Source organism: Fistularia commersonii, chromosome 22, assembly GCF_037954325.1.
Source record: "Fistularia commersonii isolate RoL2024-O1a breed Wild chromosome 22, RoL_Fcom_v1.0, whole genome shotgun sequence".
Lineage (NCBI taxonomy): Eukaryota > Metazoa > Chordata > Actinopteri > Syngnathiformes > Fistulariidae > Fistularia > Fistularia commersonii.
The window spans coordinates 9,923,485-9,945,344 of NC_141305.1; the positions used below are offsets into that span (position 1 = coordinate 9,923,485).

The following is a 21,860-nucleotide window of genomic DNA, read 5'->3' on the forward strand; positions in this document are numbered from 1 at the left end:
CTTTTTTACTCTGCAGTGTCAGCTGTCTGAACCCATGTCTGTTATTTATTTATTTTTTTTGTAGTTTTTTTTTTTTTTTTTTTTTTTACAGCTCACTGTAAGCTATTATCAGGCAGGCATAAATCATCCCCGCAGTGCATTAACACAATATGAGCCTGTCCCATGTCTGACTTACACAACCACAAGAGGAGCAGGCTAATTAGGTTTTCTTCTCCCATTGCGGCCAAGAATTTCAACCATCAAGGTCAGGCTGGATCACATGTCGCCTGTTAATATTAGTTCAACACTCCACCCTATTATGACACTCCTGTCACTTTGTCCAAGCCTCCCCGGCAATCAGTGCGTGTGTATGTGTTTTGTTTAGAAGTCCGTGAAGAAAAAGAAAGTGCCACATTTGCATAATAATCCTATAGGGGCTTAAACGTGCATCCCATTCGTGAGTTTATAGTGATTTGCCCTACTTTATGATCTACCAGGGTATTACTATAATATTTCCGGAGGGACCTGCGAGTGTTGTGCTCAGTAGGGCTCCGCTAAGTCGAGCTCTATGTTTTTTTCCTCGTTTTGGCATCATTGTTCTATTCCTGCAGTGCTTTCGAAGATGTGTGATTAGTGAACTTAAATGCTCTGTGTTTCTTAAATGTGTCTATAAATGATAGATGGTGGTGGTGTTGGAAAAACCCATCAAAACCCTCAAAGGCAAAAGAATGTTAAAAATACAAGTAATACCTTTTCTCATCACCATCCAATTCACTATACATTCATGTGCAGTGTTTGAGTTATATAGAACAATGAATGACAAAGTAGAATACAATTAAGTAATTATATCATAATAATAATTACATTAAGATTGTAACACGTTCTGCGATGAATAATAAAAAAATATGCCTTCTTTCACAACTTGTGTATTAAATAGACGATCATATAAACTGCTATCAAAATAGACATCTTTGCTGCAGTATATTTCAAAGCTGGCACTACATATAAGTGGGGGAACCTAACCAGTTCACATCAAGAGATTTTATGAGATTTCAAGAGTTTCCATGTGCTACAATGTCAAGACGTTCACCTCACCAAATATGAAAAACATATTTGTATTTATTTTTATTCCTGCCGACATCTGTTTTTTTGTAATGTGCTACAAAGCGCCTGACGGTCAATGTTGGAAAAGTCACTTTTTTTTGTGCAAGGTGCTGGTGAGAGGGTAGCAGTGTAACCGATGAGGTCAAAAATTGAAGTCCCCATGAAATACCCCCAGTCCATTATCACTGCTTATTGCCTGTTAATTCTGCATGCCTTTGGGTTGTAGGGTATATGGCAGTGTAATACCAATCACTCCTTAACCTGATTCTCCCAACACCTACATATTAAAATATGTATCTTTGTTCACTCCCCGGCACCTATCTGTAATCTACTGCAGATGGGGCTCTGGAATTAGCTTGCAAAAACCTCTCTTATTCCCGTCTTCAAAAGCCCATTTATCTCTAGCGGAAAGCTGATAAGAAACAGGCCTGCTTGGCAAATGTGATAAGAGGGTGAAAAATCCTCCAGCTATTTGTAATGTAAGAGTTCAGGCAGATCACAGCTGGGGAAGACATGACAAACCCAGCATCATGAGACTAATGCCTTGTGCCCCCTGAAGCCTGGATATGAGATAGAAGAAGAAATGGAGATTTATTCTGGATCTGTGCGTGAATTCACAAGTGAAAAATAAGCTAAAAGCGAGTTTTTCAAGAAAATAGACCAGCATTTGGATGCGGCATCACATTCGCAATTGTAACAGTCGTGTGTGACGTTTTCGTACGCCGTCACCATTAGATCGGTATAGAAAGCATCTCCGCAAAACGTGTTGTTGATGTATTTAGGGTTAAAACTGCGCTTATGTTGGAACGTATTCCGAAAGTATCGTAAATCCCGACCGTAACCTGTTAAAAATGTGGCGCTAATCCAAATTGGCTTATAGTGTGAGACTTAAGCTGTCTACTGTGAAGGGCTTCAAAAAAGATATGGAAGTGAGTTGTGCCGTGGAGGAGCAGAACAATACGCCACTCATTCCACAGGCCATTCAGGGCCAGCAGTACGAGAACATCACTCAGACAGATTCCCCATCTTCACAGCACAGAGAGCTGCCGGATCCCTGCTATGTGACTCACACTGTTTTGTCGGCCTGAAAGTTGATAAATGTTTCTCCGGTACGGCGTTCCAATTTCTGTATATCCTCTGCCATAGTTCACTTGAGACTAATGGCATGGCCTAGAGATAATTTGTTGGTGCAAATGGGGTGTTTGTAATAAAACTAGAATGATCCATGAATTGCACATGTTGTAATGTATAAGGCTTTTCACGGAATTCTCTGTCAGGGAAGCGAGTCGCGCTCTCATTCGGAGACTTATGGGCCACAAGAGATGTGGATTCTTCAGAGGACATGTCATTACTGGATAACAGATGACATGTAGCATGTGAATGTTATTCATACTTCAAGGACACTCCCCGAGTTCCACCACTTGTGGTTCGCAGTGGGAGACGGAGAATTTATGCTCGTCCCTGTGGCACTTGGTTCTATATCTCAATCCTGACAGGGGACTTGCCATAAAACACTCTCTACACCAAAAGCAGAAGAAGACTTTACAGAGGAGGAAGCCACTGTGGAGTGAGGCACTTGGCAGGCTTTTCTTTTAATGCTCGCTGCAGAGATGTCTCTGTTTTTAACGTTTCAGTTATAAATAACAGACAAGGCAATAGGCTATAAAGGGATGGGGAGGTGTTGGCAAAACAAAATACATTTTTTTTCCTCACTTTTTATAGCATGACAGTTCCTACAGAGCTGGCTGTGTTATTAACTGCACTGGACAGCGGGGGATTTATGTGAAGGTCCAAATGGAAGTGACCAGTGACCTTTCCTGTGGAGTTAGCCAGCACTCAAACCACCAGACAATGGACTACGTTGACAATGAGCCACAGCGCTTTGTCCCTCATCTCTTCCGATGTGACGCTATTTCCCTTAATGTGGGAATCTGCTCTCTGAGGAGCCGGGGCTTATGTTTTGTCTTGTTTTCTTTTGCTTTCGGCTCAAAATGTCAGGCATGTGAGGCATGAGGCGGCTACCCGAGGTCTTTTCAATTGCCCCGGGTGCTCCCGGAGTCATAGGTGGTTCTCTCGCTCCGTCAGCGGGTAATGTATGTTTCATGCTCTTCGCCGAACGTGGCGAGCTCTCACCGGCGGCCGCTGAGCGCCGCGCTGCCTCGGAGGCAGGGTGGAAGTGGAACAGGTCACAGCACTTGGCCACACCGCTATTCCAGGCATTTCCCTGTGATGGTGTTGTTGTTGTTTCCTCCGTCCCCTGACTAAGAAGTTGCTCTTCACTTCAAACGGCCGCTAAATCCCATACATATTTCAAAATAGCTCCCTTTAATCCCTCTAGCCCCTCTACAATTAGCCACTAACATCAGCGCCCGGTGCGGGCCATGATCTAATAGAAGACGGGAGACAAACCCGCGGCCCTTTGATTCTCGGCTACCGTGCATCTCCTGGTTCTCGGCTTGCTCGCCGGGACCCGTCTCAAGCAGTGGAAGAGACGCTCGAGTGCATTCCGCCTCTTTTGAAACCGCCGACCTGGGTCAACCTGTAATTCTGGCAGATGGCCAGCCCCTTTCCTTCCCCTTGTCTCCATCTCCCCTCCCGATTTCCAAACGGTGCTTCCCCAGGAGCAGTCCATGTCTTTTGTTACCTTTATGAGGCGTAATTAAATGTGCATGGCGTGGTTCAGTGTTTGAGCAGGATCCCCAGGCGTGCCATTAGCCAGATGTGGCTGCTCAGCCCTTAATGATAGAGGAACAGAGGCGGAGGAGACAAACCCAGGAGTCCTTCATCACACCATCCCAAGGTGTCGTGTGGGCCTAATTGCCCCATCGTTTTGTGCACCGTACGAGCCCCCGTGACACTTAACTTTATACATTCATTATAGAGTGTCCCAGAGCTTCTTCTGGCAGTATTGTTCATATATAACCGTGGGTGGGTGGTATGAAGCCGCTAGGCTTTCAGCCATCAAGTATGATTCACGAGGGGTGGTTTTAACACCTTCGTTTTGAACGCTGCACGCAGGGATTGATGTATTGTATTTTGTGATGGAGTGCATCAAGAGGTTTCAGCTTCTACCCGGAGAGCGTTCGTTGCCATGTCCGGCCATCATGTCCGGTTGAAATGGTTGAACAAAAATCATTGGTTCACCTTGAGCTGGTGTTAAAAACAACTGCTTTGATAATCGACTCGTGTATGTGTTTGGGTGTTTGGGAGCTTTTTGTTTTGTTCGCTTTTGCGGTTCACGTTTTCTGAGTGGAGAATTTCAATATTCGTCCTTGGAAGATGGACCAATCAGGAGAGATAGAAGCAACTTTTCCAGAAAACAACCTGAACGTCTGTCTCTGCCTTGAGGCTTTGAAAGTGCTCAGGGATCAGACTGACAAAAGCTGACTGATCGGCTCACATTCACACAGCATTTCTTTCCAGCCTTGCCTGGGATCTTACTATTGAGAGTTCTCATATTTCCACCTAAGCTCTTTCACTCACAGCGTATTAAACCCCCCCCGTCCCCGTCCCACTCTACACCTCTCATCGTCTTTTAATCCAGCCCGTGTGTTTTTCCCCCTTAGTAAGCAGATTTGAGTCAGGGGCTTTAATTAGATGCATCCTTTCCAGGATGTGGATGTGTCGGGTGGTCCGTGTGCTGCCTGGGGAACGTCGGGTGGAAATGGGTCTACATACCAAACATACGGCGCTTGCGCTGGAAAGCAATCCCCTTCGTTAGTGAGGAACTGACGAGCTGCTGCTCACATTTGGGTAATTAACACCACCACAGATTGTGGAACAGCTGTGCAATTTAGCACTGTGGCAACACCAGCGAGTCAAGAGAGACTCTGCAAGCAGAGGGCGGCTATGAAGTCGATTGATATAGCACCTCGCTCAGGCCTCATTCAACCTCCCTCCAGTGGCCAAACATAAGCATATCCTCAGCTACTTGGCAGAATGGCGTGACAGATGATTAAAATCACATTATTTAAGGGAAATTTTCAACTACGAACAGTGAAGCAAATCAATCAAAAATATGATTACCATTATAAAGCACCACAGTGTGCGCCGTAAAAGTCTAATTGTTGAAAAATGAAATTATACATTGCAGTAAATATGTCAGCGCCTTTACGAAGTTATGGCCGTGCTGAACTTCGAAGATCAAACTGCATCTAAGTTGGTCTGTGTCCATGAACAATTTACTACAAGGTTTTGGGGTTAGTCATCAGCCTTGTCTGCAGTTCTGGAGAATAGATGTACTTTGTGTGTATGGCCTTTTTCCTTTCTCCATGTAATTTAAGTAGCTTTTCATCTTTCTTTTCTGGCAGTGCCTGCCTTGTCCCCACAAAGCCAAATTATATGTGAGAAGTAATTAAAGCATCCTGGTCTCCTTTTTGTTTCTTTTTGATTGTAGTTAATGCGTACCATTCCACCCTTCACTTTTATTTGCCTTGTTTTTATCCCCTCTTATCCGCAACATCTGGTTTTGGGTTTAACTGAGAGGGAGTGATGTGTGTGTGTGTGTGTGTGTGTGTGTGTGTGTGTGTGTGTGTGTGTGTGTGTGTGTGTGTGCAGAGGGGGGTGGGTGTTTGTGCATATTTGCTTTAAACTAGTTCATTTCTCTGTCGATTTCTACCCGATTATAACTGAAACAAATACAGCTTGGTATATTCTCTTTTTTAGAGAATTCACAGAATTTCAGACACAGCCCGGGATACATTCCTTGTTTTTTTTTTTTTTTATGTTTTTTTTTTTTTACAGTAGTCAAAGTGGCTAGGGGACAGCAGCAATATGGGGCTGTGCAGTGTTGTAAGGCTGTGCCTTACTTGACTCTCCCCTCTCTCCTTTCCTCGCTCTCCTATCTAGTGTCAGTGACAGTGACATGCCCGGTGCTGTCAGCAGGCCATGTCCTGGCTCTGTGCTCCGTCAGAGAGTCAATGGAGAGAGCCCAGGGAACTTGTTAAATTTCTGCTAACCAAGGCCATGTTGACTTTTGACAAGAGACAGTTTCTTCCAATCTTCTCCGCTCCTAGTCTGCCTTCATCAACCACACCTCAATGAGTGTAGAAAGCAATGGAGACAATGCAATGATAATAATGTGAAAAATGTCTTTCCACAGTTATGCCAAGTGAAGGCAAATGGACAGGCGGGCAGCCAACCTTTGCAATGTATTCTCGGAGGCCGGGCCAAGCCTCATCACGGCTGTCATTTATTTATCTGCAGTGTCTTGAGGGGTGAGGAGAGGAGAGATGGCAGAGGCTTCGCTCTACCAGAGGGGGTTGGCCTGCACTTGAGGGATGGGAATTATAATTGGGCTTCTCTCACTCTTGGATGTGGCACCAATCAGACATCTCTCCCTCCCCCTCTCTCCCACCCATGTGGCTTGCAGACATAACTCTGGAGATGAGGTGGTGCTGGCCTTTGAGGCTCCAAGCAGGGACATCGCCAAACAAGACTTGTCACTTATGCTTGCAGTGACATTTTGATGGGAGAGGGTTTTTCTTCCCACCCGCCTTCTCGCCCCCTCCTCTGCATTCTGCTGTTGCCTCAGTTTTGGCTTGGGTTGTAATGGTGGGAACCCGAAAGCATTTTGGCTCGGCGTACAAACCACTACTGCTGTGCAAAGCAAATGATTTTGCTGTGAGGTACAGGCCACCTGTTAGCGACAAGGGTTGTGGCTCAGCTGACCAAGTTAGTGGAAGGCCATGTTCTGACCTTGAATTATCATGAATTCTGACTTAACCCCATCTCAAATAGACGTTGCTAAGTAGTAGCGAGGTAGTGGTCCATTCGTACGCCATTGTCCACTGGCGATCACAGTTATAGTTGCGATTTCCAAAAAGCACTTACAGTCAGCAGTGTGTGTTTTCTGCATAGCATCAACAATTGTAAGCAGGAGAAAAACAAAAGAAGCCAAACCAAATTCCCTGAGGAGTTTGACACACTCATAATGAATCTTTCTGAATTCTTCAGTTATCGTGCACAAAGCAAGTTCATGCTGATTTGAGAATTTAATGAGAGTGTACTTACAGCTTGCCAAGAACAAATTTGCACTCAGACATCTGAAAAGATATAACCGTATTCGATTTTGACTAATATGGCTGAAGGCTCAGAATCTATCTATATATATTTGGGATCAATGCTAATTCAGTGCTACAGACACACAAAAGCAATCACTTTTAGAGATGGCCATTCCAAAGAGTTTATCAGGGGAATGAGGGGCCCCCTGTCTTGCTCAGGGACACTTTGGTGCAGTCTCTAGAGAGCAGAGAGATCGAACAAGCCATTTTCAGATTTCCAGATGGCTTCTCTGCCTACAAACCCTGGCCACCCCCAAATATCTTCTGTTGTATGGTGAAAGAGTACATTTGCTTTCAGATGAACTTTCGCCCTCTCCCAATTGCAGGTGTACACTATGGATATTGTATCCACAGGAGCATGATTGCCTCCCCAATTTAACTTGTGATCATAAATTCTTCTTCTTCTTCTTAAAATTATTATTATTAGTAGTAGTAGTAGTTGTTGTAGTAGTGGAAATCAGAATCAGAAATAGGAATAATGGTCTTGTTATTCCTAATGCATCGACCTGATGTAGGGGTTGCCTTTAAGTGCTGTTTTTGCATCCAATGTTAGAATGAGTGGACAGCTTGGGATCTTGGAAGACTCCATGTTTGTATTCCTCTCCACAATGTACATCTGTGTTGGGAATAGATTTTACTGCAGTTGTCAAAAGGCAGAACTGGATTTTCTTATGACTCATATGATCTTGATCGTTTTCTGTCATGCATAAGGAAGTTAGAGTTATTGATAATAAAAGAGCATTGATAGTAAAAGAGTATTTTACTAAAGCTATTCCCTCACCACAATGGCGTCTTGCCATAGTCCTGTCAATCTTATGGTTGACTGCCTGGGCAGGAATTTAAGAATTAAGATATCTTTGGACTGCTGCAGCAAAGCATCCTTGGTTTCTACTTACATGTCTATGTGTAGCATGCAGTGGGATGTCATGCAAGTTCATAAACCCAGCCGGGCAACCCATGCGAAAAGCCACATGAGAATATTCATCAAACATTTATGCAAGAAATTGTAAATGAAGCTGGTAAAATCATCTGCTAATGGTTGCGGTCCCTCACTGGCTGTGTTTCGGGGAAAAACAAGAACACCATGAATAAGGCGAGACTTGAACCGACCCCCCCCCACACACACACACACACACACACACGCACACACACACACGAAACACACACACACACTTATTTGTACAGGGAACAGCTTTATAGCTTAAGTGCTTTAAAAGAATGTCCTTTCTCAACTAAACCCTTAATTCACTGAGAGAATATGTGGGGATTTTTTTTAATGGATCAAGGCTCTACTGGTTTTATTCTATCATAATGTTCTCTGTTTATATTGACTTCTTGTGTCCAGCCAAATGTATGTTTATGACCGGTAGGCACGAGATACAAATGCATTTCTGCCTTCTCATCTGAACAATTCAGCTGTGGAATATAGGCTCCTGAGCCTGATCCAATAACTAATCCAAGAATTCTCTCAAATATTAGAAAGAAGCTGCTTGAGCACACAAGCTGCTGCTTTGACTTCATGTGTTTGCATATCTCTTATTCAAATATAGACAGAAGCCACCTCAGCCAGAATGAGTTTTTTGAATGTGCAGATGTTGAAATGACATTAATGAAAATAGATTGCCTTAGAATTACCTCAGAAAGACAAGGGCAAGTTTTGAAATGGCACAGTTAATTAAACCAGTCCCCAGCAAGCTAAGGCAATTATTATAGCTGAGGTGGATAGTCAGAAAACATATCTTTACAGAGAAAGTTTAGTAGTAGATTGTTATACAGTTTAATTATTTGCTTTGTTGGTTGATTGGGTTGGTTGTAATGGAAAATATAGCCTTGCTTCTTCCAACTCTCTAAAAGCAATCTATCCAGTGCACTATGTAAACAGACTCCAACACCTTGCTGGAGCCAACATACTAGAGCAGATAGGAAATGACTAGCCTCTGCATGTGACTTGGCATCCTTTCTGCTCATTTAGTTTGCTCATATGCAGAGACTCCCAAGGAAAACAAACCTTTTAACAGCCAGTAAGCTATTCATTATGAACAAGCACCAGAAAAGAATATTAGTGCTCTAGGGAACATTTTTTGCTCAGTGTTTTTTAACACTTGAATAATTTAACGAGATATATGTAAGACAAAACTGCATGCACTTGCTTTTTTCTAGTCATTTTAGTCCAAATAAAATGACGGGAAAGACGCCTCGCATACATTTGTTATGGCCAGCAATGTTTGATAGTCCTCCCTGCAGTAATTGCTCATAAATCTGCTCCACTAATGCAAACACTGCAACTTCACTCCGCCCTTTTCTTTTTTCAAGGGATTTGAGTTCAGAAGGATGCCAGGTCAAATTCCTTTACAGGTTCTTTGTTATTAACAGAGATATCAGACAGTGGGTTTCACAGAGTTCACCGGTGCTCATAAAAGAAGCAAAGCTCAGAGACTAGACAGCCATGAATGTTAGGATATTATTATAGTGCAATTTATGGAAAAGACAGGACACTTTGAGCAACCAATATTACTCTCAGCTTTCCTAACGTTAGTGAAAGTGACCTCAGTCGCTGTCATATCTGTATATAACACTGTAACCGCAAATGTATGTCTGCACTTTATAACTATTTCCATACAGCTGCAATGATCATTGTAATTGAAAACCACCATGGCTGTTGTCAAGGTCGGGTCACAGTGTGTTGTGCTAGAGTGATATTACACAGTAAGTGTGAATGCTAAAGCCACAAGCTCTCTCACAAGGTCTCCGCAGTTGTCGTGTTGGCGTTAAACTAGCTTGTGCTGGATTCCCTTGGGGTCTGCAGTTAGCTCAGCAACCCCTTCATCACCTCTTCCCTTACAGAGCAAAGCTCCTGGCATGTCCCACTTATATGTCATCATGGTTATTTATAAACTCCCACCCAGCCCAAATTAAGTCACACATCTGGACTGTCAATGACAGAAGAGCTCAAGAGCTGTCATGTCACAAAAGAAATGTGTGTGTGCGTATGTGTGTGTGCACACGCATGCGTTCACCGAGGGCATGAGCCAAAACCTTGCCATGCGTTCTTGAGGCGGAAGAAAGACATCAATAAAAAGACAACATCAGATGCATTGCTGTGATAAACCTTCGGGTGTATTGTGTGCTGACCTGGTGCAGGGACTTTATTAAACATCTTCTCTAACCTCACAGGAGACCACACTCCACCTACTAACATCACCCCCCCTCTTAAGCAAAAGGGGGATGATGATGAAAAACCCTGTTTCTAGGTAGAGGTAAATACCAGAATCATTTTTTTGGAGCAATCTCACACCTCGCTGGTTCAAAGGAATGGAATTCTGTCCATTGAAAACAGTGCCTCGGTGCCTGGAAACAGCCAACCCCGACAACTACCACCCCAAGTCTAGAAGGGCATCTGAGCAGTGAAGATATATCTTAAGGTGGCGAGCCAATGAGTGCCCTGTCCAACTATAAAGTGAGGCCTCTGGGATTGGCTTGGATTTCAATAGTTCGTAACCTGAGAGCTTCTGTCTGCATCAAAGTAAATTCCACTTAACGTGCCACATCCCTTCCGACATGACCCGCGGCTTTGGAAATCTGAGGCGTCTTTATATAGTGCATGCAATGTTTGTTTGTGGTAGCAGGGTCGGTAATGTTCTTTTTCCCCCCTCACTTGCGCCCCTTTAATTCTTGCATAGTGCAAGTGATGTCAACAGTAGGGTCAGGCCTGCAGGTGAAATAATAGCGCAATGCTCAACGGAATTTTTAAAATGGCTTTTGTAAATGTCATTTGCTGTTGTTGTTGTTGTTGTTGTTGTTGTTGTTGTTGTTAAGAAGTTTCAGAGCAGCGTCAACAACTTCACTACTGTGCTCAGAAACGAGCCAAGTCGAAAGGTCTGGCATCACAGATATCCGCTGTGTGCGTGATGCAAGGTTTTGGAGGCCATAGGACACGGGTAACAGGTGTGGAGACTGGGGTTTGGCTCCTGTATTTACATTTACATTTTTTTCTAGCAAAACGGGAGCCTCTAACCAATGGCAATAGCCCCAATATTTGTGTTATAGGACGAGTGAGACATATAACTCAAAATCACTGGCATGATACGGGGGAGATCTGCTGTTTGCTGCTTGTTTTTCCCTCTCATTAAAGGTGTCCATGCCCCAAGGAGGTAACAAATGCCTATCACAGATTTCCATGTAGTGCCAGCTCTGCTCTTTTTTTTTCTTAGTGCGCTGTCTTTCACTGCTGAGGAAATTCACTGTGTGTGGGTTGAGGTAAGGGATAGGGTCACTGCTTTTTATTGCTGCATTATTTAAGATCCTGCGGAGTTTGTTTTCTTTCCCCTCATGGCAAATGCATCCAAGTCAAAAGCGCAGTGGAATCTTAAGAGAGGGGAAGAAAGAAAGAATGTAACTTGCATAGCCCGAGGTTGGCTATGACTCACCTAGACATTGTTCAGATGTAGTGAGAAAAAAAACAAGTTCAATAGGAGTTTCTATTGAGCGGTGCTTAAAGCTACCTTTTTCTTAACAAGCTGCAGTGAGAGGTGGTTTGCCTACCAAGCTTGCCTGCAGCTCTCCGCAGGGTGATTATGTCATGGCGGGCCAGTCAGAATGATCTGTATCTCTCTGTTAGGCGGCAGCTCTACTGCAGCTAAGGCTTTGACTAGGAATATTATTATTATCTCCTCCAGGAACCTCTTCACAGCAACAACAGCGCTGCATTGTAAGAGCTATGGGAAGAGCTGTTTTCGAAATAATTCACCAGTCTGTTATCCTGCCTCTCAGACAATAACATCCAGAAAGGCTTTTATGCTCTCCACCACCCACACTGACAATGGGGTAAAGGCTTAACAGCAAGTGGATGATGTGGATGTGGGGGACAGTGAGTTTCACTGACCCATCCTATCATACCTCCTCATTGCAGCCCCTAAGGGAACCGGGATTTGGTTATGACTGTTTACCAGCCAATCGGGGAGCACTGAGCCATGTATGAAAGAGCTATCTGCCATCTCAGCTGCTGAGAAATCTGGAGAGCCAGGAGAAGCCACCGGTGCTCTGATCTTTATCAGGGCCAGGGAGTAATGACAAACAGTCCCCTGATTCCTCTGGAAGATTGCCTGTGGTTCTTATCACCGCTGGCACATATTCCAACATTAAAAAGGAAAAGAGGCTACGCCCTCTCCACAGTCAGTTATGCTACACTGGGCAAGGCGACTGCCATATTTTGCTCTTTTTTTTTTTATCCCTGTATCCCTTTGCCTTCATTTCACTGTCTTTTTTAAAAGCAGGACTTAATCAAACCTGCGCGACACTGACCCCATCTCAGCCGGAAAGAGATATTACTAACTCGGTCTCGTCGTGTCCCCCCACACTCCTCCCGTTCCTTTAAGCCCGACAAAGTGGAAGAGCCGTGCATGCTTTTAAGCCACTGAGCTCAGATCTGGTGTTGCATTAATTGAGTTAAATGGATTGCGATGGTCGAGATGATTTGTCTGTCGGCTTTTATTGCTGCAATTTAGTCTGTGCCTCATTGCATTATGCCACTTAACGAGAGCCCTTCGCTGGTGCTTTGTCTCCGCTGATATTAACATGCACAGGTTCACTTCACAGGACAAAAGTGGGAATGCGCTAGCTCTAATTTCCCACACATTTTCGCTGTTAATCAACCGAAAACGGGAGCCAGGCCATGTATGTGCTGCCCAGAATGACAGCCAGTCCATCCAATGCGGGAACATTTTATATTCTGAAGCAAACATTGGGGGTGCGGATCCAACTGTGTACTTCCAACAGAGTATTGTGCTTTATTCATAGAAGTGGTGAAAAGCAACCCACCGCACAGTTTTCCAGGCATGAATGAGCTTCACCACATAATTCCAATGCCCTCCATGACAGCTCCTCTCCCCTCAGTTGTATTTTGAAAACCGTAGATGTTTTCACACATCAGATGGAGTTGGATACTCGCTCCACACTCCTTTCCTCACTGTGTTAAACTATGCGTTTAAAACACCAACAGATCGACATTATGGAAAATTATGTTTTGGTCAGTGACTGAGTGACAACGAGAGCTGCATAGCTGAAGCGGAGATAAAATGTCTAATCTACTCCTCTCTTGACATTATTGGAGCCTCAAATCCAATAATTGCACATGAAATTCTCCTGCACTATTGCCCTGTTTCCCAATAATGTCATATATTTGTGTTTTTTTTTTTTTTGGCAAAATCAGTTTTATATTGCTGTTGGGGGGGGCAAGGCGGGTTAAATCCAATTATTTCATTAAACTTGCCCCGCATTTATCTATTTTTTCCGCCAGTGATGACAAGGCAGTTTACCCAGAATATTCCTGTTTCATATTCATATCATGGCCATGACTTGCAAACAAGAGTAAGAAGAATAATTGGCTATTTTGTTGTACATGTAGGGTTTGAGTGAAAAACTGATGTTGGAATAATTTGACTCTTTACCCTTTTTACTCGAGGCAGAACATTTGTGACCATACTGTTTAATTGGAAATAAATTGATTTGAATTAAAGTCTGAATCCTGCACTTCATTTGCAGGGTTCAGCATTTTATTTGATATGAATTTCAATACACCTTCTATAGCGGTCTCCTTATTTAGTGACCCACTCTACTCCTCAATTGTTTATCTCTGAGTTTCTGTCGTTGAAACTCGTTGACATTTTATGAATTTTTTAATTCTAATACTTTCATCAAATCACTTTGCCCCGATTCTTTTAGTAGGCTCATGATATGTGTTTACCATATTTTGATTTGTGACCTTCTCGGTTCTCTGCCCTCCTGCCCTGCACACCTCCTTGCTTCATCCATTGCAGGGAATTTGGGCAGGTAGCAATCCTCTCCAGTGAAATATGCCTTGTCCAATTTCCTTCACTTCTCCTTATCTGGTTAGTGCTGGCTGTGGGCCTGCTGCAGTGCTGATTTGTGACCCACTCTGTCCGCAGCAGGGAGATGAAACAGGCTCCTGCGTTCCCCTGATAGACTGCTAATTTGTATACTAAACTGACAGGCGCCCATGATAAGGGCTAGCAACTGCTGCTCAGATGGGTAGGAAGGTAAGCGAGACGAAGGGTAATATTTTACACAAAGCTCAAGCCCCCCCCTGCTCCCCTTTCTGTATTCATTTTGCTATGTCTGTTGCTAGGGGGAGAGGGTGCAGGATTTGTCAGCTCCAACTCTGTCGCACACACACACACACATGCATAATAGGTAGCTATGAAAATGGCACTCTGGGGCTAAGTATAAAGAGGTTTGTGTGTGCTGGAGGAGACCACTCCATTCTGCATGATCACTGTGGAATTCATTATCATTTTAATGATGCTCCAGTCGAAGCGAGCATCTCTTGCTTGACAGTTGCGTGGGAGATTTCTTCTCCTTTATGTTTATGTTGTACACCATGTCCCATCACTCAGTGCTCAGGTTCGCTGTCTTGCTTGCCCACACCTGTTCTGACAACCAGGCAGCCACAGTGTAGGAGGTGGGTGGAAATTGGATGTAAGGTAGGCAGTGACTATTCCCCTGTAATGCACAGCACTGCCGCAGCTTATAATAAACAACTGCTCGGGAGGTCATTAAGTTTCTGAAACAGTGGCGAGGACAAATGCTAGGAAGATAATTAATTTGGTGTCTGCAAATGCAGTCTGGGAGCCGTAGACATACCGTGCATGGCTAATGTGGCATTTATTGCTAAAGAAGCATTAGTGCATGTCTGGGGTTATAGGGTGACAGTAGTTGAGGGCCCTGAGTGGGTGCTGATAAAAGTGTTTATTGAAGCACTGAGCTACTCCCACATGAACCAAGCAAATCAGTCTGCTGCTAGTGTTTGCCCCGATATGTGTTTTTATCACATCAGTACTGATAGTGTACTGGCCACTTAATACACAGGAATAAACTCACTATAGTTTCAATCGCTCACTCAAACATTTAAGACATTCATGGTCCCCTATCACAACAAATAATGTGGTCTTGTTAAATTTTATGATGAATCGGCGGCAAAATGCCCCCATTCAACTGGAGATTGATGATAGTAACTGTCCAAACCAGATATTTGCTTTAAAACTATATCAGAGCAACAATACATCCCTTAAAAGAGATGAAACACGGGACTTGACAGCGAATGGAAAATTGGAAGAGCGGGCAGTGAAGGGGGAAGCTGACAGTGATGAAATACCAAGCAGGGAAGCAAATTAACACTTTCTGTATATGTGTGTGTGTGTTTGTGTGTGTGTGTGGGATGGGGGGGTTAGAGGAGATGTGTATCTGCCCCTTTAGCTGTTTACCTTCTCTTGGTTTTGGAATATGTAGATGTTTCACATGTGATAATACACGCGATGTATTATCTTTAAGATATATAATCCAAGCAACAAAGAATAGCAAGAGTTTTCTGTTATGCTACTGCTAACTAACGTATGTGAAGATAATTCCTCTCATCAGGACAATGCCTGTAAATGGGATGATGGTCGGATTTGGTTTTATTTAGTCTGGGTTTGCCTAAACTCTGGCTACAGGGAGAGAGAATCTGCTCCAAGGAATGCTGGGTATGCAAGGTGTATGCACAGCCTGGGGATCATTTGATATAAAGCGGGGCGGGGGGGGGAGTGGATGCTTGGAGGGGATTTGTCTCTCTGCAGTCTCGAGTAAATGAGGTTAATTGAATCTTGGTAATTGCTGACCTTCCTGTCTTGGTGAAATCACAGGCTTAACTGATCAATGACTTTCATAAATTTATGCCTGAAGGTCATTGAGTTGATTATACTTCTCCCTCTCTTGCCGCCTGCGCCACAGTGCTCAGTCAGCCCATTGGACAAAAACAAGAAGTGGAAGCATTTTTACATTAAAAAATGCAATTAAGCTCTTCACAGATTTGCTGATTAGCTCATAGTGTTATTATTAAAAGGAACATGGACATTTTTCTTCCCCCTCACTTCTTACATTCTGCCTTTTTACAAACGTTTCACTCACAGGCAGTAAGGCTTACCGCGTCTCTGCTCTCCCTCTGAGTAGAGGCCATTATCCAGCAATTTAGACATTCAATAAATCAATGGCGGCCAAGGAAGTTGGGGGACTTCTTAAAAATAAATAGCAGCGTAATATGCAATGTAGCATTCCCTAAATCTGAGTATTATAGTTCAGCACTTGAAAGCGTTAGCTCCCTGACTGTGGGTTTATTGGCCCTGGTCCCTCGCTGCAATCCCTTGCTTTCTTTCTCCCCCTTCTTCATTTGGCGCCTGCTGAGGAAACGGGAGGATTTCACAGCTGCTGAGAGCTGGGCCCTGGCTGGGCCCTATGACCTCCTTCTTGCTTCCCCCCCTCCCTCCTTCAGTCCCACTATTTTTTTTCCCTCCCTCTCTCCAGCAGCCTCTTTCCTCAGGGAGCTCTTGTGTGGCTCAGAGGAAGCTGAATCATAAAGCATGGCTAATGAATAGAATAGGGAAGGAAAGCTGAGGCCTGCTGACGGCCCTCCAGAGAGGAGACCAGGCCCCTGAAGCCCCAGGCTCAAATAGCAGACAGCCCCCAAAAAGGTCAAGCTCCCCGCGGCCTGCTCCAAGGGTTTTTGGCTCCCGGGCAAAGTGGCTCGAATTCCCCCCATTATTTTTTTTAAATGGTTAGATTTACCCATTTCCTTTTTGGAAAACCTGGCCTTTACTCCTCCTTTTTGTCCGTCTGTATCCCATCCTGTATTTATTTATTTCCTCTGTATCTGGTCTTCCTGCGTATGTTTTTAAGAGTGTAAAGAATTTGTTATACATGACCTCTGTGCACCGCAACCACAGGCGTCTCCGGCTGCCAGCAGAACAGCCCCGTGCAAAAATGTCAACTTGACCAGCAAATCCTGCAAAGTTCTACAAAAACAACAGCCAGCCAAATCAAGGCTATGCTTTGACATGCCTTTTTAAGAAGTGCTTTTGTAAGGCAGCCTTGTAATTGTGAATTATACAACTGACTCATGTCGTCTTGGCAGGTGCAAAACACAGCATTAAAACCTAAGTAATGGTTGTTGATGTTCCTTGGAATCCATTTGGAATATGATATGGCCAACTGCAAACCCAGAATGATCTGACTGGGGATCAGCAGATGTAGGTCGTCTTGGCACATGGTAAACACAGCTTTTTTTGTTCTCTTTCACAGGAACATGTTATGTCTGCCTCGCTCACTGGATAACTGCTCAGGTCATAACACTTGCTTTAACTGTTTAGTGAGTTATGGCGTGACCTACCTTGTCTTTTCTTTTCTTTTTTTTTTTCTTTTTCTTTTTTTTTTTTTTTTTTTTTGCTCTTGTGACCCTGTGCCACACTAAGCAAGTCCCCTAGCCAGCTCCCGTGTCCATTTGACAAGCTTCATTTCCCTCTAAGACCGTATTTTTCTTCAAGAGCCTCCAGGGCTATGATTCAAGGCTGAGGTTGTGCGGCTGCTGGGCTGAGGCTTGGTACTGGAGCGGTTAATGTCATCCAAAGCTAACAAAGAGCTTGTGTTGTAGCCCGGCGCCCTGGTTCTGGGAGACTGACAGAGGGCAATGCACAAAACTTTTTTCCTCTGTAGTACGTCGCCTGGTCTACTGTAGGAGGAAATGGGAAAGCTCACAGTTTAACTCGGTGTCTGATGTTCCTCTTCAGCAAGAAATTTTAAGATGTCATTGACCTCTCATTACATTTACGACAAACTAACTAGATACAATGTTTCATACAATGTTACAATGATACAATGTTACAATGATACAATGTTTCATTATTCTTTCTTATAAGTCGTAGTCATTATTTTGACACGGTTTTTGTTCTTATTTGCTAAATATACTTTTACACACTTGGATCGCATAGCCTGTACACATACTCTTTGGGCCTTTTTTGAGAAATAAGAGGACCTTTTAAGATTTAAAGTCATAACTAGCATGTAGATGCACGAAAATAATCGGATTTAACCGACCAAGATTTTTGATGCTCATCCAGCCTAAACCGAAATAGACACAGATATTGAAAAGCCTTGATGGGTCTGTTTTCATATTGAAGTAACAACAAAAACAGCAAAAAAAGATTATTTGTCTTCTTACTGTGGTTCTTTTTGTGTCTTGTTATAAATCCAATGCAACCATGCGCGTACCATATTTAGTTCAGATTGAGCCAAGGTGTTAGAACAAGAACCTTTGGACAACAAGAAAGTAAACCCTATTCAGCTTTTTGGGTTATTGTGTCAAAGACACCAATGAGGAAAAACAACAAGCAAGCAAAGCATAATGTTTCCTAACTCATTTTAAATAATCATGATTATGATTTTTATGCAATAATCAAGCAGCCTTTGATTCAGCCATTTGCAGGCGCTTTGTCGCACTTCGTTTTCTATCCATATTTCATATGACAGCTTTGTAAATAAACCAAATTGTTGCTTTTTTCACACAGCTTTATTCCGAGTCGTGTTGTGGTTAGCGCTGAGACGAAACATCATGTACAGACAGAAAAACAGTGCAGGGAATAGTAACACAGTGGCAGTGAAGGAGAAATTAGGAGGTCTTGGAAAGAAGAGGATGTCTTCAAAACACTTGTGAAGAGCTAAAAGGGATGCCAAGGACAGCCATCTGTGTTTACAGAATCATTTGCTTCCTCTTTTTGTCTCTTGTCTCTCTTGCACTCACTCTGATTCACTGTTCATTCTTTACATATGTTCCCTTTGTGCCACGTAAAATATTAGCATGGCAGTGAAGGACACTTGGGATCTTTTTGTGGAACATATGGCCAAATCTTGCAGCTTTTTACTTTCCTGCAGACACCAGATGAAAGGAGATAGAACATATGGATATTGTGGTTTTAAAGTCCCTTTGTGAGCCGACAGTATAAACTATGGAAAATATTCACTTCTCGTGTCGATATTCTGATCGATGTCCGGATTTGGATTTGCTGTTTTCGGGTCAAAGTGCGTTTTATATTCTTGTTTTGTTTTTGTTTCCTTTTTTATTTGTTTTTAAGTCGCTGCGGTCAGTAATTCATGCATTTGCAACCCAGAGAGAAAATACAAGCTCATGTTTAGTCTACATGTCTCCACCATGGCTTTCTGGCCGGATGCCTTTCGCCCACTAGTATTAAGATCAAGATCCATTTCACAAAAGCCCACCTGAATGTTTTAAACAAATTGGTAACAACTGTCTCAATAATTTTAATGAACACTGATTTTGCTTTCAAATCTTTCGAATTAATTGAATCTCAGAGCCTGAATTTGGGAAACACATGTATGGTTTTCAAATTCAAAACACATCTTATGTATAAGATACATTCAGTCATATTGCTGGACACGGTGTCATTGTTATTCTTGGAAAGGTCTTTTTTGAGTCGTCGTACGTTTGCGAGAGCCTTCGTGCTCCATTCTGCAAAGAATGCCTGTCCGACTTCCACTGTCTTTGACAACATTTTCCCCGGGTTTTCAGGTACAACAGTGCCACCTAATGTCACCTCTCCCAGAAAAAGCCAGACAGGGACCATCAGGTAGAGAGGGAGCTCTAATTATTGAAAGCCAGACCTCCGTTCCAAGTAGTTTTCACCGTATTTGTGGCTGAATACTCAGGAAATGTTTTGGGAAATAACAGAATTATATGAGTCAGTCTTTTTTGTTAGGCCTGACTGAAATTTGCCATTGACTCAGCTCAGTGGACAAATCCACTAAAGCTCTACCTCTTCTTTTTCCAGGCGTCTGATGTAGGATCAGAGAAGCTCTTTTCTACCACCACACCCAAAGGTAAGAGCTCGCTGTTTCTTTCATTTGTCCTCAAGTTTTCTTCTGCACTGCCCGATTCATTTAAGACTATGGCCTCAACAATCCAACTTGGCGGTTACAATTCAGATCGCAATTTTACCAGAAATAACCTGTATAGGCTTAGCCCTTTACCAGGGCACAAAGTGGTGTTTCTTGGATGACCCTGCCAAAGGCTTAGCTCTCCTACATATTGGTTCATTAGAGGGGATTTAGAGCCTCCCTGCCACATGCTCCCACAAATAGGAACTCCCCCTCAGGCAATACAAGCTCTCTGACAGCAGGCTTGGGCTATAATGGGTTCCAAAAGAAAAGAGAGAAAGAGCTCTGTCAACCTCCCAAACAAAACCAACCCTGTGTGTTCACTTATGCATTACAGTCTATAGATTGACGAAAATCTGTGCATTGGTTCGTGTTCGTAACAGCATGGTATTCATTAAAGCTTTACCGTATTGTTCATGTCGCAGATGCGATGCGGCCATAGGATTTTGGCGGCATGTGTATCATATATTCAGTCAATTCAACCGTGCCTGCCAAGTCAGAGCAGGGAGAAAAGTGTCAAGTTGAGGATGAGGGAGGTGAAGGGGAGAGTGGCGCGATCAGCCTGACAGACAGCAGCATGCAGCCCAGGGTCCCCCCAGGGCAAGAACCAGGAAACAGGGCCATTAACACACACAGGGGGTGAGGGAAATAGAATGAGAGAATGGAGTGATATGTGACAATTTTAGATCAGCATGCCTCATCTGGGCTAAAATTGGGTTTACAGCTGCCATCATAACAGATACTATAGGGTCAACGATCGCAAGGGGACATTTGTAGCTGTATGTGTCATAATCTAAAATTAAGGCTGATGTAATATTCTGAGGTAAAACTTATAAAATAACGGTCATCGGGGCTCAACTATTAGTTTTAACCAATAAATGAGTTGGCTATGAGGTATCCCACATAGTTAAAGTATTGTAATAGCCTTGGTCATTATAGCCACGCTGGAAAATTAGTGGTGGTGTTTTTATCAAAAAAGAAAGCCAGTTTCAATGATAGATTTTTTTTTTTACTCATTTCATTTTATATGTCCATGTTTTTGTATGCATGCATAGAAGAACATGCTATGTGTTACAAAATAGCTGTCCTGAGCGGAAACGCATGGCAAATATTGGGGAAATAAACCAGGCCTGCTGACTGTGTGATGCAGATGACCTGTGACCACTGTCAGGCACGTGAAACTAGTGCTCACAGTGACAATGACTCCCAGACTTGCATGGTTAAGAAAACAACTCAAGCGTGTCCGACTCCATCTATTCTCCACCCGGCTGCCGAACTACTGCTGTTGTCAGCTGTCAGGTTGTTGACTTATTTTTCCTGCATGCCCGTACAGAACACGCCTGCATTTTGGCATATTCTCCTGTGGAGAACTACTCGTACAGGCACATACAAGGACACCGCCATTGTCTGTTAAACTCATCCCCGCTTTTAAACACCCCTTACATTTCAGCTGGCAAAGAAGAAACCCTTGTATTTCTTGGTAATATGCACACATAGCTGGACTAGGACGGTGGAATTATGTGCTGACAATCCAATCAGCGTCTCCCCTGATTGTCATACAGATCAACTAGAACTTGTTTGGGGTAATGTAGAAGAAGGGCATCAGATTAGAATTAGGGGTTAGAAAAGGATGAGGCAGCAGAGCAATCAGCAGTTTGATGAACTGAGTTGATGACGATGAGGAAGAAGTTATCATTCTACAAGCTGCTACCCGCCGCCTCTCATCTCCCTCTCCAATGTTTTTGTTTTGAGCTATAATGGATTCTAGGACAGTGTTTGTTTTCAGCCTAGACTGTTTTATCTCTGCGTGAATACTTTGTGTGTTTAATGCAGAGCAGTCCACAGGCTGTTTTCTTCTGGTTTAGAATGCAGTGTATGTGTCCCATTACCAGTCTTGCACACGGTCCTATGGGACCAATGAAAAGCTGGCTTTCCTCTGAT

The 21,860-nt window shown here is 43.4% G+C and overlaps 1 protein-coding gene across 14 annotated transcripts in view; it reads left to right on the top strand.

The window, feature by feature from the left end:
* fbrsl1 (fibrosin-like 1) overlaps positions 1-21,860 on the top strand; it is a 294,403-nt gene that overhangs the window by 238,352 nt on the left and 34,191 nt on the right. For all 14 annotated transcript variants that reach the window (XM_086169947.1, XM_086169952.1, XM_086169939.1 and 11 more), the window contains one exon: positions 19,814-19,862. In XM_086169947.1, coding sequence (XP_086026073.1) covers positions 19,814-19,862 — 49 coding nt within the window. The remainder of the gene's footprint in view (positions 1-19,813; positions 19,863-21,860) is intronic.